Raw genomic sequence first — 25,748 nt, 5'->3', positions numbered from 1 at the left:
TTGTATTGGCAAGGCCTACTATTGAACAGCATTAAGTACAATAACAGGAAATGATTTGGGAAATTCCTCAGCTAGTTGATTTAGCTCCTGTGCAAGGTCACAGATTATGCTTTGTAGGCTGTGCAAAAAACAAAACTATAAAGGGCTGATGAGCCTAAAGGAAACCATAATTCAATATGGAAAATAACAAAGTTGCAAAAGGATTCTATTGAACTATCACAGAGTTTATTTACAATATTTGAAACTGTGTTTAGTTGAATCAAGTGTACGATATTATTTAATGGAATAAGCTAATAGGGTTTCTAAATGGCTTCCCGAATACAAAAAATAACTGTTTCAGCCTTAGTTTTTCTCACTTTTGGAATAGTGTTTGGCCTGTATACAGATACTTCCAAGAGAAATGCATCCATGGAAGTACTCAGACAGCACTGGCTAAGATGCCAACAAAAATGGGGAATATGAGAACAGCGCCTGGAAAGGAGAGTCAATAAAAAGGCTTTTATCTCAGTCTCTTGGTGTCCTAGTTTAAAGCTGTTTAACCAAAGTACTTCTGAGGTCAAAATGGTTAAAGAGAAAAACTAAAACAAAGCTGAAACATAAACAGTCACTATCAACACATAAGTAAAAGATGTACATTTATTGCAGCAAAAAGCAACAAAATAAAGAAAATGAAAAAAAAAAAAGACCCAGTGGTGTTTGTCATTCATTAGTATACACTGGGGAAACCATATTAGATATTAGTTAGGGGTCTTGAGTAGTTTACACGTTTTTGCTAGTATAGAGCTGACAAAGTGGACCACCTTACTGCGCTGACAATTATCTGTATTTCTGTCTACCTGTGATCAGTATCTTCCTTTATCCAAGCTGCCGATCTCTGGTCATTACACTATATATCATCAGTCATCACATTTTGCCTATTCAGTTTGGCGGTACAGTAATCGGTCCCTTGGTGAGATGAACAATGGTCCCAGCTGGGATACACAAAAGCCTATTTCACCACTCTAAAGTCAGAGGATACTATTAATCTAACTGTTTCTACGTAAGAAGGCATGCGGTTAATTCTATCAATCTGTGAATGATTTCACAATAAAAACAAACATTACAGAAACGTGTGCTTATGGAACAAGAATATGTAATTGAGGGGCAAATAATTAGATAAGCAGCTAAATTATTACTTTTTTTACTTTACTAACAATGCTTATTGAGCAATGGTTTAAATGACATCACATATATGCTTTACATAGAGCTAACTGCAAATTAAATGTGTAAATATAGAGCTCTAGACATTCTAGATCTCAAACTACTATAGGAAATTAAAGAGGCTTAAAGGAGCCATGTCTATAAACTTGTGCAGATCAAAAGAACTCTCTCTGGACTTGTAAATAGCAAAATAACATTCCGGTTTTCTATTTAATACTTTAGAGTTCAAATCCAGGATTATGCTTAGATATCACCCTGGGATAATAAAGAAACACGTTAAGTGAAAGGAAATCTGGTGCTTTTAGATATACTGTGCAAGATACATTTGTATACATTGTATTTTCTCTATTAGTGATAAAAGAATAATCCAAGGCAGTAGTCTGGTTATTAGATGTCAGCTAGAACGGGATGAGTAGGTGCATATACTTTAGTAGATATAGTTTTAAAAAATAAAAAATAAAAAATAAAAAATCAGCGGTCCTTTCTATTTTTTTTTTTTTTAAATTGAATTTTAGTGAGGAAATGTTACAAACATCACAGCTTAAACAATCTTTTATACAATAGAAACCAGCAACATATCCTCAATTTTTTTAAATTATATTGACCATAAAAAGGGAAGAAAGGAAAGAAAAGTGAAAGAAATAAAAGGGGGGACGAAAGGAAAGAGCAGTGTAGTACGGTGCAAGGGTTAGTTCAGTTGGGTAGATAATATATGTTGCCAGATATAAAATAGACAAAAGGGTTGCTTAGTTCTAAAGATTTAAAGATTAAGTTCCTTAGGTGAAATGGAAGGAGGACTGGTTTTGCTCGCCTGGGATCCCGAAGAGATGGAGCATATTACAGCAGGCCAGCCTAGAAGAGCTGGTCCAAGGACTTCCTTGTGTGAAGTATCAGGGGTGCATATCTGCTCGACTTTATGTGGTCTGTCGTGTAAGTAGGGAGTTATATTTTCCATGCATGCAATGTGCCAGACATACTTCTAAAAAAGGCCCCAGTGGAGGGGGCATCTGGTTGTTTCCAGGTTTTGGCTACCAGTGAATGGAAGAGCAGTTTTTGGCTTTGTAGACTAACATTCAGGGGAGGTCGAGAAAAGTAGAAAGTTCCCAGTATCTTTTGGAACTTGTTGTTCCATCACTGAAATGAAGGAGGAGTGCACCCTGTCCCAGAATGGGACTATTCGGGGGCAAGACCACCAGATGTGGGACATGGTTACCCTGTGTCCACATACAATTAGAGAGTGTGCCAGGGGTACAATACTACCTGTAATAGATTTTCATTGCAGTTTCTTTAATGCAGATAGAAAGAGAGCTTGTAGCAATTCCTTCCCTGGCCTCTTCCCAACACGATTCCTCAGGTGGGAGGCCGAAGTCTAATGGTCCTTTTAAATACAGGAAATGTGCTCAGAATAGGATATATAAATAAATCTTTCACCATCATTAAAATATATAGTCAGTTATGATATGCAGTTTGTTTGTTTATAAAGTTTTGCTTTTAATAGTACTCGTCATAAATGCACAGTGATGTCATATAGCCATGCCAATGCTTGTTAATGTAAATGTAAGTAAAAGGTTTAACACTTAGGTCTGATATTTTCCATCTCAGTAAATACTCTGGTATATAACAGAGTTCAGGATACCTGTTACATACCATGCCGATTTATTTTATTTTTTGTAGGGGATATAAAACAAATCTGAATACTCCATATTAATCAGCAAATGTTGTTACATAGTTTTGTGACTGCATGGTCCCTGAGATGCTTGTGGAACGGGAAGCTGAACTACATATGGGTATTTTGTTTTTACGTGAAACCTCAACATGAGTCGCAATGTTCCTGGCTAGAAGTCAGTGTCAACAAAAGATGACACAAGGGAAAACGGTCACATAACATGCCATTATATAAACAATGAAAGGAACAATATAACCTGGGTTCCATGCAACAATCCCAGATAGAAGATTAATTTCTCTTTAAATAGCAAGTAAAGCTTTTAAACATGCATTTGATAGTCATCTTCATTAGCGATCTTCCTATAAATCATTATCTCCTTTTCAAAAGCTCTGGTTGACAAACAAAAATGGCTGCCAGTCACAGAGACATTCAGTCTGCTACAGACAGGCTTACACCTCTCAGGACGTCATGTGAGGGGAAAGAAGGGGGATGCCACAGTGCAGACAGAGCTCAGAGGGGTGTTCCAACATTTCTCTGCTCACTACATCATGTTATATGCTATTGCAGTTACCATGGTAGTCCAGAACCATAAATCACTATTAATCTCAAGAAAAAAAATTTAAAAATTGTAAATACCCACATTCTACTTATAACCACTGTTATTTATGCTTAAAAAAACCAAAACAAAAAGAACACCTGATTTTTTTCATGGGATTGTGGTTTTAAGAAAAATAAGGCTTATACAAAAAGGTACAGATCAATTTGTTTCTTATATATATCCAATATCTGAATGTTAATATATGTGGATAAATTAAAGTGTCTTTCCTCTAACGGTGAACATAACACAGTTAAAACCAATAATAGTACTTTAGTCAGGGTCCATCCAATCCGCAGCTGTGTTCATTCACAGCCACCACAACAGATCCCGCTGTCTACGGAGACAACACAGCAGCTCGGAAGATGGTTGGCAGAGGTTCTGGTCATTTGTGAGTGTCAGGATCCTATTAAATACAACTAATGGGTGGGGATCCCCACCAGCATATTAATACCGGGAAGGGAGGGGTTAAAGTAGAAAACCTTGCAAATAGTGCAGAAGATAAGTATCCAAATAAGGTCTAAATATTGTGCAACAGTATACATAGAAAGCGAAAACAGCAAATATCATTCCAGAAGAGTTTTTGTAATTGTGTCCTTTAACTATTTTAAATAAAAAAACTGCACTAATTCAAATGATTGAACAAAAGTAAATATAATTTTTAATTCAAAAGCTCATTGTTTCTCAGATAGATAAGCCATACAAAATACATTCTTGTATATGCAAAAAAGCATTGTGGACTTTATAGTAAACTTAAAACCAAAAATAATTACTTTAATTAGGGGAATGTAGAAATAGTGCCAGCGCATTTTAATATATATATATATATATATATATATATATATATATATATATATATATATATATATTTCCACAGAAATTATCACACAGAAAAGTGATATTCTACTATTGAAGAGATTTACTTGCAGCTGCTGTTGAGTTTGGATTCAATCCTAGCAGAATGTTACTTTAGGGACTTGCTTTTTATGACGGTGTGCTTGTTAAACCAGACATAAACTGCTTTCTGCTTGGAATATCATGCAGCAACCCACTTACCCCTGATCTTAGCTGCACCACAGGTCAGGTCATTGCAGATATTATCTGCCTTCCCACTCTTACCTTCATGTTCGTATTTTGGTATGGGAAATTAAACATGCTTCTTGAACAGTTGGACAATTAATGCTAATAAAGCACATTTCCTAGGAGACTACAACTTTTACGGTTTTATAGATTTCCACAGCTGCATAAACATCTAAATACAATTTAAGTAGCTAGTACCTTGGGATAAACTTACTGATAGAAAATAAAAATCAATACATAGGAAACGTAAAACAAGCATAAAGGCTGTGAGTATTTTCAGTGAGTGAAAATCAGGTTTACGGTGGAGCGTTTTAGAAGCTAAAAATGATGTCATGATGCAGTGCAGCTTCCTTTGCAGTAAAGTCTTAGAAAGTCAATATTAAAAAGAAACTTTAGAGAATTATAATATTGTAAAAAAGATGCTGTGCGCACATTTTCCATCTGAATAATACTCCTAAGTGTAAGAAAGTGAGAAGGTTGGATTTATGGAAAGCAGATTTGGAGGGGCTGCCTATTAGTTCAAAGATATTTAAATTTTGTTTAAACCATTCCTGGCAGACTAAAATCAAAGTATTTTTTTATTTTTATTATCATTTTTAATCCCTTATTTTACACGTGTATGTACTTCCACTGTGAGTAGTGGGGGTGTTGGGGGTACATGTGCACAAGTTCTTAGTGCATAATAATATAGACTCATACATTTTACTTCATATTTATGTTGTTGAGCAACAATAGGTCTTGTTTTTAAGATGTGAGGTTATCCACATTGAGGGGTCTTCCACCTTGTGATGACTTTGGTTTATTGGCTTGTACATTCAGTCCTGTAAATTTACTAAATACACTGCCTGTTATATCTACCTTCTCCATTAGATTGTAAGCTCTTACGAGCTCAGACTCCAGGAAGGTAGCTTGTAACGAAGAATGACCGATATGGCAGATAAAGGGAAGAATTATTTTAGGTCTCCAATAAGATAAAACAGTTCTAAGATATGAGCTCCTCCGGAGCCCAGGGGCTAACTGTGTGCAGCATTTATTCTCAGGGCTATGTGGTTTGCCTCATAGCTACAGTCAAAAAATGTGCTCTGACTGAGATTGCAACTTCAGATTGCTGCTCCTGTTCACCCCTTCTTCAGTCATTTATAAGTGGTGAGCAGAAATAACTCCCATGGCTATCTTGTGTAGCTTTAAAGCAATGCAGAAAATTCTTATAGTTTCTAAATATGCTAACAATTTCTAATTACAGATGCACTAAACTTTAAATAGACATTTAACGCATCACATTCCATTCATATCAATGGAATGTGATCCGCTAAATGTAATTTAAAGTGTCATACATCTATATAGTAGTCTACGTTCAAAATGGTGTTAAAATTCCACGTTTAAGGTGTTTCTTATGCAAAATAAGTGCATGTAAATGGCTTTAAAAATAAAAAATCTTTGCACAGAATGAGACTTAATATTTACTTTTTTTACGTCCATCTAACGCTCCAGTGAGGTTTTTTTAACGCTTTATGCATCAATGCTGTTAAAAACTTCCAATCATCTCAATCGGAGACCATTGTAAACACAATTAAATGTGGTTTAGAAGCATGTATATCCCCATGTGCTAGCAACTTCCTGATTTGTGGCAAGTGCTAATTTGAAAATTGCAGATTAAATGCATCTAGATGCATATGAAATGAATTTTAAACTTAATGACTTGTTATGCTTTTTTAAAACAGTTTAAAACACATATTGAAACGGGCCACACGGAAGCTACAGTGTTGGTTTGTTAAACGTTATATATGATATATTATTCAATTACAAACAATGGGTTTCCCATTTTATTTAAATATAGGGGTAGATTCAATTAGCATTTTTATTTGCCGCTCCAGAGAAATTACCGTATTAACGTGAATAATGATCAGCTATTACCGTAACAACTGTAAAAGTGAGCGCAGCTAATTGAATCTACCCCTTAGCATTTTGCTAAAAGAGATAGAAGACCTCACCTTACTCCATAATCACAAAACCCAAGGAAAAAATTCTGAAACTTTTACATATTTTAAAAAATCTTTTAACATATCTGTGAATCTGATTAGTAGTTCTTTTATCTGAGCCACATTTATATTTTAGGTTTATTGCTCACTTAATATGAGGTGTTACCTGCTATGCACAGGTGCTTTGCAAAGCACTAGGGACTAATGCAGGGTCTGAAGTAAAGTGCCACGTGTCATTTTTAAAATATTATAGCATATTATTTTAAAATACAATGTTTGATATAGTAGAACTGCTGAGTAGTTCCAATAGCCATACACCTGTAATAAAACATAATTAGCAATGTCATTAGTGCGACCTGCATCTTTCTAACAATTGTGCAGCTATAAATGTGTCACCATCAACCTGGTCTGAAGCAATCAAAAAACAAAAATGAAATGAAAACATAACCAACTAAAAACGGCACAATTACAATAAGGTTCCAATGACAAACATTTTATTTATTTCAAATCGTCCAAATGTAAAGGGGACAATTTCTACAAATAATTGCTATAAAAGGAAACAATATCAACATTACTATAAAAAGCTGTATCCGTGCACGAAAGGGTTAGGCCCAGATGTTGCCGAAGGAAAATTAAACTAGGACCCAATTATGCTCACTCATGCTCAACAAATTTTTTAAGGCTACAGAACAGATGAACTGGGGTCAGCAAAGCCTGCAGGCCTCCAGCTCTCGCAGATTTGCCAGACGTATTTTCCTCATCCAACTCCTAATAAAGCAGTTTTTCTTTCCAGTATAAAAAACACAAATCACAATCATCAAACATTTCAAACTAAAAAACATGACCCTAATTCACCTATTTATTTACATAAAAAGGAAAACATTTAAAATTGTTATTTTGTTCTCCATGTGGAATTCCAAAAATGCCTCAAAGGACTTTCAAAGCATTTTTAAGAAATAGTTGTGTGGCCCTAAAATAGCGAGTATAGCAAAAATGACTGTATCCAAAATATATTGGCTAGTCCTGAAGTATTTTCATGGATGTTTTTCAATAACCATTCAAAGTAAAGTTGAGTCAGTCCCCTGGCTAGCCAAATAACCCATAATAACTATGTTTATGCAAGATGTTAATCACAAATCAATCATCATAATTGTCAATTTAAGCATTAAACAAATTAAAACTAAAATTTACTAACCTGAGGAAATTGTATTTACATATTTTCCTCTATATCTGATAGTAATGTATATTTATGTAGTAGGATATTTAATTTCTACATTCAATAACACAGTATTAATAACAATTAATTAATTAACACAGAGCCTTCTTAAAGTGCACCTGTCACTTACACAAAGTGGAGGCAGCCATTTTTGGGCTAACCATTTATTCATAAGACTGCAGCCAGCTCTTTGGGAACCATTGCCTCATGAGCATTAGTCAGGACTATTTAATATAAACTAGTATCTCATTGACCTCACTAATGAAACTGAGATGGAGTTCTCAGGAATGCTGGTTCAGCCAAGAAAATGGCTGCCTCCACTTGAGGTGAGAGGGTTGTTTACATGCTCTGACCAGCATTTCCTAAGAGGAAAAAAACAATAAACCAAGGAATTATGGGCAGAAGTCTCGAAGTGGTCACATTTTCACCTTGTACTTGCATAGACTATGCACTGCAGCTATTGTAACATACAGTACAAGAGACAATACAAGGAAGATGTTAGTTCAACAAATAGTCATTTGAGTAATTATGATTTTGTATAAAAATATCAAAATCATGTGTCATTTGTTTTGTACTACAAATTGGTATTTGACATTAATAATTTTATGTTGCACATATAACTCAAATTACAGCTACAAATTTTCTTTAATGTGCAAGAAAACAAAACTAAAACATGAGGTATTTGTTGAATGTCTGACACATCTAACTAGACTAACAGCTCCCACATTGTTTCTGAGGGGTATAAAAACATGAACTTCTGAAGGTTCTTGTGTCTTTTCCTGAGTAAGACACAATGCGTGCCAAATACAAACTGCTGCTGTTTTTAGTCAAAATAAGAAAAATCTTCCTGTTTAAACTGCTCCTACATAACATCAGCTTTATAGTTGCTACATGTTTTCTTAATCGGTTACATGGATTTGTTTCATGTTCTATTTAGCATAAAGCAGATGAAATTTGAAACTTGGCATTTTTAGTTCAATATTAATGCCAGAAACACCCTGAAGAACATTTACCAATAGATAATTGTGAGACTGAAAAAATTATTTCAAGCTATTCGGCACCATCATCTCCCATAAAAATCAATTTCTTTATCTAGTAAAACACTGTTTGGCCAAACAATGTGATATAAAACACTGAAGTCTTCCTATTGGTTATGAAAGTAATGCTAAAGCAAAAAAAAAAAAAAAAAAACCAAGTCAATCACCACTGTATAGGTCAGTGTTGGCTAACCTGTGACACTCCAGGTGTTGTGAAACTACAAGTCCCAGCATACCCTTCCAGCAATAAGTGATAAATATTGGCAAAGCATGCTGGGACTTGTAGTTTCACAACACCTGGAGTGTCACAGGTTAGCCAACTCTGGTATAGGTTAATAAGATTTTTAAAAGAATCATGGAAAATTATATAGATGACAATAATCTGCCTACACACGAGCAGATCCATTCTTATCCAGACTAACAACATATTTATCCACAAATTGGATTGATTGGTTTCGAGCATGAAGGTGAGGGGGACTGAGGCCTGCTGCTCTACTCTCAAACGAACACAGCGGAGACCTCTTGTCAGCAGTGCATGCGCCTTGGGAATGCTCAGAACAGTCCCGTCCCCCACCCATCTGTTCTATTGAGAACATGGCAGATCAGGCCCCTATCCAAATTTTGCTATAGGGCACAGCAACGCACTTCATCTTGGTCAGAACCCCAAATGATCACATATGCAGTAACTTGGTTAATCATCCTGTGCACTGGCACAATTGCATATTCTTCAAGGGAATTTTAGGAGCACTGTTGGTGTCTAGACAGCATAGCTCTGCTATTCAGTCACTTACCTCACCACTTTACCTGCAAAACATTGGCCACAAAATGACTCCAAATTTAAAAAAAAAAACATTATTTCTATACAGATCTTATTGGCAACATTTACACTGCCCTCACCTGAGTAGTAGGTACAGCAAGTATTTTACCCTACAAGCCCCATCTTTAGAAGATATCACAGCTGAGCATTTCTATTGTACTGAGCTATTGGCAAATAACCACACAATAGTCTAAAAAAGATAACCAATCTGGTAGTACATATCATCATGTAAGAGACTGTGGAAGGGACACATAAGAAAATGGTCACTTACTGTTGGTCTTTAACTTTCCGGGATCACTGTTACGACTCCCGGCCTGATTGATGGCTTTCACAATAAAGATATATTTGGTGCCACTCTGTAAGCCATGAACTGTATAGTGGTTCTGCTTGATATTGGGAACAATCATCCAGCTGTCTGCAGAGTTACACAAGCCTGCAAGTTTAATTAAACAGATTGGTTATTTTACAAACATGACAGCCACATTAAATTAAAAAATTGTACACTGTGATATGAATATTAAACATGAATGAGGATTGTTGAATCTTGCTGTTCATATAGTGTATATTTTCTTTAAGTGTTGAGCTCTAAATAAACACTATATATTATCTGATGTCTATGTGGCCTTGTATAGGGATGACAGGTCGTTTATGTCCACCCGTAATTTACATAAAGTGGGGACAGCCATCTCATGGGACAATATTTATGAGATTCCAGCTATGAATTCACTAGGACTGGTGATACTTACTTTGTGCCTAGTGTCCCAGAGATGTCACAAGCGACTAGTAAATTTATACACTGAATAGTGGTTCATACCACAAAATGGACGCTTTAGTTGTGTTAGGTGACGTGCACTTTAAACGCTCTTATTAATACCTATTAGGTGGCAACACTCCTAGTTACTTTGCATAACTGTTTATTGTTGGTCAACAATTTGAATTTGTCTTCAGTTGATAAATGTTTCAACTAAAGTTTACATATTAGCTGGCAATGATTTGTTCTGCACATTTAGAAAAGTCTTCCAAATAGCATCCATACAATTATTACAAATACACACACGCCGTGGTTGAAGTGGGGGTGTACACGGTGGTATGCCATACTGCCACTTCTACTAATGCCTTCATTGTAAAACTATCATGTTCCATTCACTTACATTCTTCATACCGCCATTTCTAAATTTCCACTTCGACCACTGCACACGCACCAATCAATGCAAATATGTTAATGCAAGATTCAATTTATAGGGAAAATAATGATGATTGGGCTTCTTAAAAAAGTATTGCCTGGAAATAAATTGCCCATTTCCATTATATTTTTCCACTGAGTGATGCTGGTGTACTGTTCATTTTATAACTTGGAATAGGAAACAATCATCATCATCATTTATTTATATAGCGCCAACATATTCCGTAGCGCTTTACAATTGGGGACAAACATAGTAAACTAATAAACAAACTGGGTAAGACAGACAAAGAGGTGAGAAGGCCCTGCTTGCACGCTTACAATCTATGGGACAATGGGGGTTTGACACATGAGGCTAAGGCTAAGTCTACATTTTGCATTTCGGCCCAGCCAGGCTGCAAAGGTAAAAGTGACTCATAGGCTAAATGATCCTGCCACACAACAATGTTGGTCAGGGGGTAGATCCCACTTTTCACATACAGGTAACAATTTATACATATATGGTTATCTTTCTTGAAACACATTTTGCATGTAAGTTTTAATGGACAGTTATAGACAACTTATATCACAAAATAAAAGGGCATATCAACCTGGTTTTAAAAGAATGACTACACTCAAAAAACAAAGCAAAAAATAAAACCAAATAAAAGCTAATTGGGTTAATCCAATGGTCTTATCACTAAAGCTGGCAATACATGGCCAAGCACTTTAACTTGATCCATGACAACAGTACCCTTTTTTAATTGAACCGTTCACAGCTGCCCATATTGGACAGATACAGTCATATACCCATGGATTGTAAGCTTGCGGAGCAGGGTCTTCTCAGCTCTTTGTCTGTATTACCCAGTACTGTATATTACTATGTTTGTCCTCAATTGTAAAGCACTATGGAATTTGCTGGCGCTATATAAATAAAGATTGATGATGATGATTTATTGCTCAGGCTGAGTGATGAGATGATATGGGGACCTGTTACTGTAACAGGTAGATGATGCTACACACAAATGGGTGGCAATCATCTGCCACCTGGAAGTACAGGCATGCCAGAAAATGATATGACTGATGTTGGTCAGATTATTCCCTGGCATTATGCTCGTTTTGGAATCACAACGTTAATTTCCTAGCGATAAATGTTTGTCAAAATCTTCAAGGCCTAGTTGCCACATCACTTATAATACCTATACATATGCGGACTGGACCAAGCAAGGTTGCACTCTCTGTTTGTAGGCCAGAAACAATCAGAAATGGATTGGGTCAGACACGATTTTGATTCAGCTGAGAGGAAAACCTCATAGATTGGCATGCGTGGTTATAAAGAATAAACACTGTGCACTTATAATTTATTTGTTCCCCCAGTCTTCAACTGTTTAATGCTCTCTGAAAACCCATCTCTTCATAAAAGCCTACCCTACCCCCTACTCCCACCTAGACTACTCTCACACGGGTACATCCTTACAACTTTCCAAATATCCCCACTCCCTTCTCTTATCTCAGCTGTGCCCTTTTCCCACTAGATTGTAAGCTTTCTAGGGAGCAGGACCCTCCCCCTGTCCTTTGTTTTCACATGTGAATTTATTTTGTCTACACGGTATCTCCCTGTTTAATGTATGCTTGGTTCCCCCCCCCCTGTCCAGAGCTGCAAAGCATTGTTGCACCTTACAAATAAACAATAATAATGAATTCTGCCATTGCACCAAATTACCACTTCTGTCCAAATTGTTTATCGATATTTGTTTCACTTAATTTTGATGATTGATTCCTTTAAATGTTTCTTGTATTCCACAGAAACAAAATCAAAGCATTCAAGATTTTACAGAATGAGCAGTAAGCGCAGACATAACATCTTAAATCTTTAGCTCTTGATAAAGACCAAAATTAAACAACAGCCCTAGTAAGCAAATCGTTTTTAGACAACCTGTATTACTTGATTAACAAATACTAAATTAGCATTCCATTAACAAGGTGTATAATGCAATTATATTGTGTCAAGAAAGGTGTGAGCACCTCTGGTTTTCAGAAAGCACATAATGAAAATGAATTGAACGATTTCCTGAAGGCTGAGTGATTAAGACTATGTTCCATTTTACTGCACTGGTTGCCTTTTTATTCCTGCAAACATTCATATGCACTTTAACCCAATTTTTTACTTATCAACAAATTTGTATACTATGTAGAACGCAATGGAATATAGTATGTACCCTCTATGGAATATATTTCTAGTCTTCTCAACAATACAGTCAAAACCTTTACAAAATTTGGGGTCCATAGTACTGTTATCAATAAAATCTACCTTACCCAGACTAATGTCTGCATTATATATATGCTTATTAGCTCTTGGTATATTCATCATAGTGCAATTAATTTGTTATTTATAGGTATTATTAAGTCAATTCCCCCCCCCCCCACCCATTTCCCTCCCCCCTTTATTAAACAAGAAACCTCAGCAGTTTTGAGGTTTCTGTTAGTCTTTCTCTATGGCAGGGGTAAGCAACCTGCGGCTCTCCAGGTGTTGTGAAACTACAAATCCAAGCATGCCTTGCCACCTATCTACTGGTTATCTATTGGCAAAGCATGCTGGGACTCGTAGTTTCACAACACCTGGAGAGCCGCAGGTTGTCTAGCCCTGCTCTATGGGAATGTTAGGCTTGCAGTTTGAATTGTACTATTATTAAGAAAATACAGCCAATGTAAATTAATAATCTTTTGTTTATTTCATCACCCTCCACTGTCGCTTTGGGCTTACCCACCGGACAGCAAATATTAAAATATTCCCTTTTTCCTCACTGTAGGGACTAGTTAACTGTTTAACAAACCTTAACTACATTTTTTGAACTGTTTCAATGTTTCCTGTGTTTTTGCATATTTAAATGGCTGTTAAAAATAAATTGTTTTAAAAATGTTTGTATAAGAAATTACAAGTACAGAGAGGCACTTTGTACATTCTATGACACAAAGCAGTCAAAAAGCTTATTTGAACCAAAACTATTGTATATTTGTGCTAAAACTCCCACCATTCATCTCTAGCTGTACAACTGCCCCTACATATGCAGAGAAAAGTACTTCAGTACTATTCTTATCAGGCCTTTACTAATACTGGGTACACCCTACAGGGTTTTCAGCAGACTGTTCGGCCCGACATTGCATTAGTGTGTAAACTGCAAAGATGAGAGATTAACGTCCCAAAGCACATCGTATAGTTTCATTTATTTTTTAAACCGTACTAAAAATCTTGTTGAGCGATTGACCGATGTTGTTCCAATTCTGCAGTGTGAAAGCACTCAGGACCAGGATCTATATAAAGTTTACAGAGTCATGATCTTTTCAGCAGATAGTTAAGACAGATGAAGAGCACAGATCTGAGGGTAAATGTTTTAAAACATGTATAGTGTGTGCACATGAATTGGCATGCTGATCAGGACATTTTATTTCCCAGCCATTGGTAAAATTGTTACCGATATAGCATAGGGAGAAATATTCTGTAGTGTATACTCTTCCTTAGAGGGGAAGAGGTTGGGAACAAAAGGAGATGGGAAGGATGCAGAAAGAAGCAACAAGGACCACTCTTGGCAGCTAGCTGTGCATAAACACCTGGACTGTCTCCTACAAAAATTGCTTTATCAATAGTTTAAACACAGATATAATTTTCACATTTACTATACTAAACCCCCCACACATGAAGACATTTTGAGGTTAAAAGTGTGTATGCACTCACGAGTACAATCTTTTCAGCAGATTATTATGAGAGATGATAATCACAGATCTGAAGTTAAATTGTGTAGGTGGGAACACAGGAATCTGCATGATCATCGGGACTTTCACTGGTAAAATCGCTACAGAAATCGCAATAGTGTGCACCCAGCTTTATTGCCACTTACCACTCCTGCCTCCAAAACATCTCCTGTGCTACATCACGTTTGCCTAACTGACTTTCCTTTGTCATTTTAAGCACTCCTTGAAATCATATTCTCTAAGTACCATTGCTCAAGTTCCCCTTGTTTAGTAGTTAAACCCACTAACCCTCCATTCACATTAATTGTACCTGTGCACACTGCCCACAACACTTGGCATTACTCCTACTTCCATACTACTATGCCTCATATCCTTATTGAATATCTGCTCTTCAATGCACTTTGTATCGGTATTTGTATTTAAACTAGCTGGGTGGCCGATTCATAGTTTATCCTTAAAGACACATATGTGGATGGTCCACTGTACAGATGAAGCATTTGTGCCGTGTGTTTGATTCCACGCATCTCTTTTGGATTGCAAGCTGTAGCAAGTAGAACCCTCTCCTCTTCAGTCTTATTGTCCGTTTCTGTCCCAGACTACAGAATATGTTGGCGCTATGTACATACAGAGTGATAACAGTGTATTATTTCTATGGAAATATTTTGATTTAGGATTACTGCATGGGAAGATAAATCTGTCTGTATTCCATTAAAAAATTAGATGGTACAGTTTAATGAAATTCTAAATTATTCAAAATATGAGACACCGCTATCTAGCGCTCATATGTATTATATATAAAAACAGAATTACATTGGAGAGCTATCAATCTAGTTGGATGCAAAATTATGAGAGAGGCCATTAGCTGAAGGAGTTTAAAATCATGTGTTGTGAGCTGATAATGTTACTCACCACTGGGGGGGTTTAAGGCTGTAGTGTAATCAGTCAATTAGGAAGGAAGTGGGAGTGTCGTGGAAAGAATATATCAAGCAGTGTGAGAAGGAGAGAGCTTCCTGTTTCCTGGATCCGGAGAAGCTGCAGCATCAGGCTTAGTATCTGGCTCCTCTGTATTTGTAGTTTTATCTGTTGTGATTTGTTTTTGCTTTTTCTACCTCTCTCTCTGTTCTCTCCTTCTGCTTGTCTGCTTCTCCTGTCTATTTTTCCCCCTTTTTCTTTACTTTGTCCTCCCTTCCCCAGCATGGCATCATCCCGCCCCAGAAGGTCCCGCTCCATTCCCGCCAGGTTTGCGGGGTCCCCTCCCCCCCCCCATCGTCGCTGGCTGCGACTTCAGCCCCAGCAGTTCCCCCTGGTCCCCCCCGTACTGCCCAGTTGCCTGTATGCCCCCCGGGTCCTCCCGGCGGAGGCATTACTATTTCCATGAGGGCAGCCGCCCGCCGCCCACGTGACTCGGCCGCCGCGAGTGTGTCTCGCGGGGCGGGGCCGGGTCGCGCACGCAGGTCCAGGGCTCCGGAGCGGGCGGTGAGGCCGCTCGTGTCCGGAGCCGTCCACCGCATTAGGCAGGCTGCCAGAACCCGAGGCAGGGGATCTCCTTCCCCCGCGCCTGGGGTTCCCTCCGTGGCCTCGCCAGCTCCAGCCCCCCCTCCCTCCTCCGTCGGGCCTACTGTCTCCCCCTCCATCCCTCCTGGTCATGTCGCCAGTAGTGTGGTCCTGGGCCAGCCTGCGGTGGAGCAGGGCCAGGGGTCCCCTTATAGAGGCCTGGGGCCCGTTATTGTTCATCCCGTTTGTTCTCCGGGGTCACTAGGTCTGGGGGCGGTTTCAGGGTCCCCCTCCTTGGTTTCTTCCGGGCAACAGTTTCCTGGGTCCCTGCCTCATTCCCTTCATTATTCGTGCCACCTGTCCACCCCCCACGCCCTTCTCCCTCTCAACCCCCTTTCCTCCCTGTCCTCCTCCCAGGCCAGGGACCCCCCCCCCCTCCTCCCTCCTTATCCTCCCCCCTCCTTTTTTCCATGGACTCCTTGCATCAGGCTGGGGTGGGGATATCTTCCAACAGGGCCCCTGGTTTGCTGGGCCCAGCCCCGGTGGGTTTCCCCCTAGGGATGGGGGGTTCAGCCCATCAGCAGTCCCCTTCTGTTTGTTCGGCTCCTAATCGATCACTGGCCTCTGACACAGCCGTGATGTGGCCGTTGCAGCAACATGTCGGCCAGCAACACAGGGTGGAGGGACCCGCCCCCTCTTGGTCATTACCGTACCCCCCTAGAGGTTATGGGTCTGTAGTGGAAGCGGGGAATTTGTGGTCGGCCCCTTATCCAGCCCTTGCGGGTCAGTACGTGCATTCTTATCCTCAACCCTCCTTGTTTAATAGTTCTGGCGTTTCTGGTACGGATTCGTTTTCTCTGGTTAGACAACAAGGAAGTAGGGATCAAGGGGTTCCCCCTCAAGCGGGTTTCCTAGGTCACCTCATGGTTCCCCCCCCGGTGCCTACCCCGGATGGGGTTCCTACTCAACAGTTGCATAACCTGTCTTCCCCACGTGCTAACATGTCTTCTTATCCAGTTTCACAGATGCAGCCATCTTCAGTCGCAGGGCAGACGGGCGTGGACGGAGCAGGGTCGCAGCTCCAACAGGAAGAGGCAGCGGGGACTTCGACAGGGCAGCAGGGGTCGCACCAAGTTGTTTCGGAAGGCGAGGGCGGAGCGAGATTGGACCTGCAGGAGGCGCAGGCAGCGGTCGGTGAGTATGATGGTTCTACTGTAAGCAACACCTACATGTCCAGTTCTAGCATAGCCACCACCAGTGATGAGTCTGCCCCATCTTCTCCCAGGCAGGGTCAGCTCAAGCTCATTAAAATTCTTAACACCCACTTCGGGGGAACTAAGAGGAAGAACGTAGATCGGCGGGAGGCAGCGTCTCCTACTCCGGCTGGAGGTCCCCTAGTTAGATGTGAAAACACGGCATTGTTGATAGGAGTTAGGCGCAGCATGAGGCACAAGATCAAGAGAGGTCATTATGTTGATATATTTGAACTGACGAAGGTCGCTCAAAAGGAGTTGGCGGCTGCGTGCATGCGAGGGGGAGTCGGGGAGGATGCTTACAGAAACTTTTCGAACTGGCTGACAGGGTACTCCGTTTTCTCAGCTTGTTATTTGGAAACTAGACCTGATGCACTTATAGACGTATGGAAATACCTTCACCTTATTAATGAGATGCATAGTTGTGAACGCCCAGGTACCTGGAGATTGTACGATAAGCTGTTCCGCGAGAAGGTACACGGTCAGCTTTATATGCCCCTGGCTTTTAAGGATGTTGAGATCTGGTTAAGATTAAATAGAGCCCAGGTGTGGGAGGTGAGCATGGGGTACGGTCCCCCTCAGTTAGCCAGGTTTCCGTATGGGGGGAGACGAGGTGCTCCCCAGTCTTCCAAAAACCGTTGTTTCGCCTTTAACAATTCCTCATGCGGGAGGGGGGGGTTCGTGCCGGTATAGACACGTCTGCACCAATTGTAGAGGTAGTCATCCCCTTAAAGAATGCCCTAGGGGCTCCGTCGGAGTCGGTAGGGGACGGGGAGGGGCGGGGGGTTCTGTCTAAAGCGGACTCCCCCATTATATTCCCTATCCTCTGCAAATGGCTGTCCCTTTACCCAGATGCGGCGCAGGCCTCTTTTCTCAGGGAGGGTTTTCGCCTTGGTTTTCGTCTTCCCATAAATAGTGGGGTGGCGGGTACTGCCGCCAGAAACCTTCGCTCAGCGTATGCACACCCCGACATCTTAGCGGAAAAAGTGGGTAAAGAGATAGGCTTGGGCGCATGGTGGGTCCTTTTTCATCCCCTCCCATTCAAGACTTAGTCATTTCCCCGGTGGGAATAGTACCTAAGAAGGCCCCAGGAAAATTTAGGTTAATCCAGCATTTATCTTACCCGGCGGGTAAGTCAGTTAATGATGCTATTGACCCCCAAATTAGCTCAGTGGTGTACCAGTCCTTTGATGATGCGTTAGCACTAGTGAGAGAATTTGGCAATGGTGCGCTTATGGCCAAGTTGGACATAGAATCGGCCTTTCGCCTCCTTCCGTTGCATCCAGAGTCCTTTAAATTTATGGGTTTTAGAATTCAGAACCGTTACTATGTGGATCGGTGCCTGCCAATGGGCTGTTCAGTATCGTGCGCATATTTTGAGGCGTTTAGTTCATTCCTCCATTGGTGTATCGGGGCGGGGACGGGACATCGCGGCATTGCGCATTATCTGGATGACTTCCTGTTTATAGGTCCGGCTGATTCCCCTAGTTGTAAGGAAACACTGTATGCTGCGCAGGCGTTGTTTCGTGTGATGGGGGTGCCAGTAGCTGCAGACAAAACGGAGGGCCCGGCCACATGCCTGAGGTTTTTAGGTATCGAAATTGACACAGTGGAAGGTTGTTGTCGTTTACCATCTGATAAAGTGGCTAAGTTACAATCCCTGATACAAGAGGTCTTGGCTGTTCCATCTTGTACGTTGCGTAAAGTTCAATCATTGCTAGGTTCTTTCAACTTTGCCTGCCGAGTAATACCCATGGGCCGAGTATTTTGTAGGAAGCTTCAGCTAGCAACGTCAGGCTTGCGTAGTCCCCATTCCCAGGTGCGTTTGTCAACAGAGATTAGGGAGGATCTAGGCATATGGAGTCGTTTTCTAGTGGCTTTCAACGGTGTAAGAGTATGGCCAGCACACGCAGTAGCTAGTACTTCGTTGGATTTGCATACAGACGCATCAGGCTCGAAAGGTTTTGGTGCCTTCTTTCAAGGGGAATGGTGCGCGGCACCCTGGCCGGAGTCATGGAGATCCGAAGGCCTGGTGCGAAATCTGTTAACGTTAGAGTTGTTTCCCATCGTTGTGGCTTTGGAGCTGTGGGCTGTCCGGTTGCGCGGCAGGAGCGTGTTTTTTTGGTGCGACAACTTAGGTGTGGTGCAGGCTATTAACAAGCAAAGCGCCTCCTCACGCACGGCGATTAATTTGCTCCGTGTCCTGGTGTTGAGGTGTTTAGAGTCTGATATTACCTTTCGGGCACGTCATGTTCCTGGCGTGGACAACCAAATAGCTGATGCTCTTTCCCGCTTTGAATGGCAGCGTTTTAGATCTCTGGCTCCACATGCAAGTTTAACTGGCTTACAGTGTCCTCCTTATGTTTGGCAGATGGTTCGTTAGGGATAAGGTGGCTAGCAGAAGCGTCCCTGGCTCCGGCAACTAGGAAATGTTATCAAGGGGCATGGGAACGTTGGTTGAGTTACTGCGCATCTTGCAACAGCGACACTTCAGGTCAGATTCCCTCCATTACGGGTTTTATGTGGAAGTGTTACAACGAAGGGGTTTCTAGAGCAAAGATGGGGTCCCTTTTGGCTGGTATTTCATTCACGGCTAAGTTGAACAGCGCGCAGGATCCCACAAAGTCATTTATCATAACTAAAGCGCTGAAGGGTTGGGCCAGGATTCAGCCTATAACTAGCGACACACGCCGGCCGATTGACGGGCACATTTTAGCCAGATTGATTGCGGCATTGCGTTATTTAGCTACAGATGACTATGAGGCTTTGCTATTCAGGCTGGCTTTTTCAATGGCGTATCACGGAGCCTTTAGGGTTAGTGAGTTGGTAGCCAGATCTAAGAACGACATAGGGGGAGCTTTGTTGTTTAGAAATGTTATTTTACAAACTAATGTGATACGTTGTAAGATAGTCAAATCCAAAACGGATCAGCTAGGCAGAGGTCATTGGTTAGCGATTACGGAGCAGCAGGAAACATCCATATGCCCGGTCAAGCTGGCCAATCAATTCGCTAAAATTCGCCCCACAGGGGAAGGTTTGTGGTTAAGTCATTCTGACAATACGCCAGTAACTAAATTTCAATTTAGTGCTTTGTTTAAACGGGGCCTTGGGGAGGTTGGCCTTAACCCTGTTGAATATGGCACGCATTCCTTCAGAATAGGGGCGGCCACCGCCGCTGCAGCCAGAGGGGCATCTGTCAATGAGATTCAAGCGCTAGGGAGATGGAAGTCACAGGCCTATAAGAAATATATCCGGCCGGATAAATGAGCCTTGTAAGGGCTCTTATATATATGGTCATGTTCTCTCCTTATGTCTCTCATGGTTCTTTATCGCTTTCATCTCTTCTTTTCTCATCTATCACTTGGTGACCCAGGGTTATGCTGCTCGCTGTGTTAAACGGGGGCATGGAGGGATTTTTCCTCTTGTTTTCCTTGGCAAGGCCTGATTAGTGTGTGTGCCTCCCGGGGTTTACAAGGGGTTTTTACCTACATATGGGTTACCAATTTTCCATTTCCTTTTGTTAAGAATTAAAGAATAAAGATAATTCCAGTTTAGCGAGACAAAATAGATAAAAATAAATAAATAAATCAGTCAATAAACGAGACAAAATAGATAAAATCAATTGCCTTTAGAACTAAAGATAGGATCTTTTTTCCCTTTCCAATATTAGAATTTAGTTGGGGTGGCCCCTCTGGTAGGGAGGGGATACCTCAGCGAAGCGTTATAATTTAAATAAAAATAAAGATAAAATAATGATATAGTTCCGTTTGTTAACACGGTTGTTTGGTGGATCATGTCTCAGACACGGTTATGATTGATGAGACTATTCAATTTGTTTTAGGTTTTTCGGTGAAGAAGACGAGGATATGGGTCGTGGGTCATTCATTTATCTTTTGGGCTGCGAAGCACAGGATAGCGGAGAGTTGGTCCGGTTTCACACACCCAGTTGACATCCGCTGGTTGGGTAAAAGGGGCATGGTATGGGCGGCTTTGATTCCCACGTTAAGGGAAGAAATAGAAGTGCACGGTACCCCGGATATAGTGGTCATTCATTTGGGAGGTAATGATGTAGGAAAGGGCAAATCCCTTGATTTAATCATTAATATTCGTGAAGATCTCGCACAGATACATGCCCGATGGCCTTCAATGAAGGTTTGTTGGTCCAACATTATACCTCGATTGTCCTGGAGATCATCTATTCCCCCGGCCACATTGATAAAGGTGGTTAAAAAGATAAATGGATACGCAAGACAGAACATTAGGGGCACGCAGGGGGTTGTCATTAGTCATCCTGGGTTAACGGTAGACAAGAGGCATCTTTTTAGAGCAGATGGGGTTCATTTGTCGCCAGTAGGAACGGTTTTGTTCATAGAGAGGATTTTTTCAGAGCTCAAGGGTTTAGTTTTTTCTTTAGGTGGCGGGCCGCGTGGTCCGTAGGGCACTCGGCTGTGGCAGGAGAGCATGGCAGTCATAAGGTTGTTAAACATACGGTACTTAATGTGTTGGCAATATAGCCTTGGTTCCCTCAATGTTATTAGACTCGTTGGTACTCTTGTAAGGAGTATCAGGTTTTTGCCTAGAAAGGGCTTGACCAGTTTGAGTCAGAGGGTATTGAGTTAATTTATAGTGTATAGTACCGGCCAATAGTTAAGGCTTAACCTGGGTTGGTGGAAAGGAGGCGATCTTCCACCGTATTGGTTCATGTTGGTTTTAGCTGGCTGCCTTTGCTCTTCGCCACCTCTATAAAGAAAAAGGTCCAAATTGCTTATAGCTTTGATAGTATTGATAGATAAAATAAAATAAAGATAATTAAAATAAAATAAAATAAACATATAATTTAAATAATAATAATGTAATAAAAGGACCTTTTTTATTCCAATCTTAAGTCGGTGTCCGTGTCTTTATTTTATGGGTGTATATGTGGGGATGTTTTAAACAAAGAGGGGAATGCATTTGAAGGGTAATCAACACTATGCATTTTAAACAACTATTAGTGTCTTTGGGGCCGTGTTAACTTCATAATTGTCAATTTTTACAAGATGTCTTTTGAATGATATAATTTTGAATATATATATATATATGTCATACTGGCTCTATTTATTTCAAGAACAACTATTATAGTTAATGTTCTCTCTTAAGCTTAGCAAATAAAGTATAGTTGATGAATTTACAGATTATCTGTAGAACTTTTATCATGCAATACTTAAAAATGGAAAATGTAATTCACATTTATCTCTCTTGTATGTAATAGTGAATGAGTCATTACATTATTCTGCAAAATTTTTGAAATGACATAAAATGAAAAGCACGGGGATAAGACAGCCATTTCCTTCTGCATATATTGAGCTGAAATTTGAGTACTTACATATGCTGCTAAATATGTAGCAATCGACTTAAGGTGCTTAGGTTCTGCTATAACCTACTTAAATGCAAATGGACTGCATTATGAGGTATTCACTTTTAGTGCTTTGCTGTTTATGAGCAGCAGAGAGATTTAGCTAAGCTCTCATACACAGAGCTTAAACATCTCACGGACTGACAGAAGAAAAACTAGCACAAATTCACCATTTTTTTTTAACCCCTGAATCAAAAGAGTCATGGAATGAGCTGCTCAGTATTGTCATGTAATGGTTTTTGTTTTTTTTAAACTCTGCTAGAACCTTACTGTCGCTACATATTTAGTTTTAATAGTATAATGTCTCTCTATGTGATTATAAAATGTACAAAAGTATAAAAAAAAAGTATTATTTTATTTTCTAATGCAGTGGCATGGATGGCTCCTATTCAAACGTATCGGCCTGCATGAAATCTCTGCAGAAAGAGGTCTCTTATTTCATACCCGGATATAAACCGCAAGCAGCTGGCCCCAACAAACTGAGGACTGTGCAGAGAGAATGTGATCTCTGTTACTAGTTTTGATACTTGTCAGTTCCTCATTGTTTCCCAGTCATCCCAAGTACAACTGAAAGAACAAAAACACCCATCAAGAAACCGCATTTAAAATATATTTCCGTACTATGAATGTGTCAGTGTAAGTTTGTTACTATGCTGTATTAACTTGTAGAAACAAAACCTGGCAATAAGGTAGTTCTGTACACCTATAAAGTGTTACTAACACATAAATAATGCATAAAAAATATACCTATTCAGCTCTTTGTAATGTTGGGTCTATTATGGACAGCTATTTTTACTACAATATGGGATATCACAGCTGCAAAATGCAAGTTAGTGTAGTGTAGGATAAATGGGCTACTTATTGATAATATGCAGTATATACAATCTGGAGGTAATAATGTAGGATGTTATTTCATCTGAGCTTGATACTGACATATTCTACACACCGGATGGGACCAATCCTAAATTCATCAACGACAGCTAAAGTAAAAAATATCCCTCTTCCATCTGTTCCATATGATCCCATTTTGCTGAAATATATCAGAATCCTGTAGCCAAATGCTGTCTCTCTGGTTCCCAGGAGATCTGATCTAGTCCTGGATGCTGTCTATGAGCCAGAGGAAGCAGAGAGGAAACCAGTTGGAGTGATGTAAAGGAAAGAGGTGGATGGAAAGGACGGCTGAGGATACATGCAATCAAGAGAGACAAAACACTAATGCTTTCTTTATTTGTTGTGTGCACAATTTAATATAAATGTGATATGTGATTCTCATTGCAGATATACTTTCAAGCATAACTTGGAAAAGGTACAATAAAACACTAAAAGTACTATTTTTCTTGCAACACCCCATGATACAGTATATGTTCTTACTATCTTTGGAGGTATTTATGAAAACTGGAAAAAATGTGCCCAAACCATAACATCCAATCAGAATCTGTCATCTGCTAGTAGAGTTTATAAAGTGTAAGCAAATATCTGATTGATTCCTAAGGATTCAAGCATCATTTTTGTATATCGGTTTTCATATATATATCCCCCTATGTTTATATAATATGTTTTCTTTAGTAGATTGCCAGTATATGCTGTAGATTTTTACATTGTATAAGGGATGTAAAAAAATTTTTTAGTTGCCACATTTGATGTTCGTATTAAAGATGTTAATAAACTTTTAATAGTATTTTCTTGTCCCAGCAGTAAATACTTTTTTTCAGGACTTCTGCATCCTTCAAAGGGTTCCTGACTGTATGAGCAGTTTTCATTTATAGGAATAGTCTAGCGGTGATCATAATGTAACCTACATCCATGAAACAGCATTTTTCATCATACATTGTAGTTTATAACTTAACAGACACAATGCAGGTAGCTAATAGCTTTTCAAACCATGAAACGCGGTTTTAACATGATCTTAAATTACATCCTATTCAAATTGTTTTGCATGGGAGGCCTAATTCAGGTTTAAATATTTGCCCCTCTATCATAAATTTCCCAACCATTCAGCCTGTTTTCAGCAGGAAGAGGAGTTGTGCATGAGCCCTTTAGAGCCATTGTGGACCCTGCAAATGGATTATCCATGTATCATCATCAGCATTATCATCATTTGTTTATATAGCACCACTAATTCCGCAGCGCTGTACAGAGAACTCATTCACATCAGTCCCTGCCCCATTGGAGCTAACAGTCTAAATTCCCTAATATAGACACACACTCACAGATACAGACAGACATAGAGGGAGAGACTAGGGTCAATTTTTGATAGCAGCCAATTAACCTACCAGTATGTTTTTGGAGTGTGGGAGGAAACCGGAGCACCCGGAGGAAACCCATGCAAACACAGGGAGAACATACAAGCTCCACATAGATAAGGCCATGGTCGGGAATCGAACTCATGACCCCAGTGCTGTGAGGCAGGAGTGCATGTATGCTTTTGTATCTTTGTATCAACTCCTTCAACTTCACCTAAAACTAAAATAAATCACAACCTAAACAAATAATGCCCAAAATGTTAGATACACTTTTATGCATTTGCAATGTTTTAGTAAGCATTTCAGAAAATAGTGGCATTGTGTAAAATCTGTAAAAAGTACTATATCAAACATACATGTAATAAATACACTTCACAACCTAAATATCACTGCTACTTCCCTCAATAGCAATAATTCATCAAAATGATGTAGAGAGCATCAGTAATCTTCTGTGAATGTTTTTTCTTGCAATAGATGGTATAAAAAAAAAATAATTCACTTGTTTCAAAACCATCATTTAGAGTAAAATTAACAACTTCAGTTTGCAGTTATACATCTTCACTCTATTGTGTAAGCAACTACTGCCCTGTAAATTAACCAAAGTAAGTGTTCACAGCAGTCTGCCCAGGGAATAAATTAGCCTGCAGGCAGATTACAATGTTAGCCACTTAACCCACCATTTCTCATGTAAGAGAAACATTATCATTTTAAGCTGCAATAATTTTTTTATGTTCTTTTTCACTCTTAGGGGCGGGTTCGAGTGCGGAAAAACTAATACCGTTAATACGGTAATCCCTCGCTGGATTTCAGCTCGCAGCTCCCTGATCTGCGAGCTGAAACCCAGCGAGTAAATTACCGTATTAA

The 25,748-nt window shown here is 39.8% G+C and overlaps 2 protein-coding genes across 3 annotated transcripts in view; one reads left to right on the top strand and one right to left on the bottom strand.

The window, feature by feature from the left end:
- The window catches only part of MID1 (midline 1), a 251,374-nt gene that overhangs the window by 6,627 nt on the left and 218,999 nt on the right, over positions 1 to 25,748 (bottom strand). For both annotated transcript variants that reach the window (XM_075196451.1, XM_075196452.1), the window contains one exon: positions 9,862 to 10,023. In XM_075196451.1, the coding sequence (XP_075052552.1) occupies positions 9,862 to 10,023 (162 nt within the window). The remainder of the gene's footprint in view (positions 1 to 9,861; positions 10,024 to 25,748) is intronic.
- On the top strand, positions 15,426 to 22,131 carry LOC142139121 (uncharacterized). The gene is made up of 2 exons (XM_075196450.1): positions 15,426 to 17,187; positions 19,618 to 22,131. Exons 1-2 carry the CDS (start codon positions 16,464 to 16,466, stop codon positions 20,511 to 20,513), a joined length of 1,620 nt encoding a protein of 539 aa, XP_075052551.1. The 5' UTR covers positions 15,426 to 16,463; the 3' UTR covers positions 20,514 to 22,131.

This window comes from Mixophyes fleayi, chromosome 2 (assembly GCF_038048845.1).
Source record: "Mixophyes fleayi isolate aMixFle1 chromosome 2, aMixFle1.hap1, whole genome shotgun sequence".
In the NCBI taxonomy this organism is placed as follows: Eukaryota; Metazoa; Chordata; class Amphibia; order Anura; family Limnodynastidae; genus Mixophyes; species Mixophyes fleayi.
This window is presented reverse-complemented; position numbering and strand designations above follow the sequence as displayed.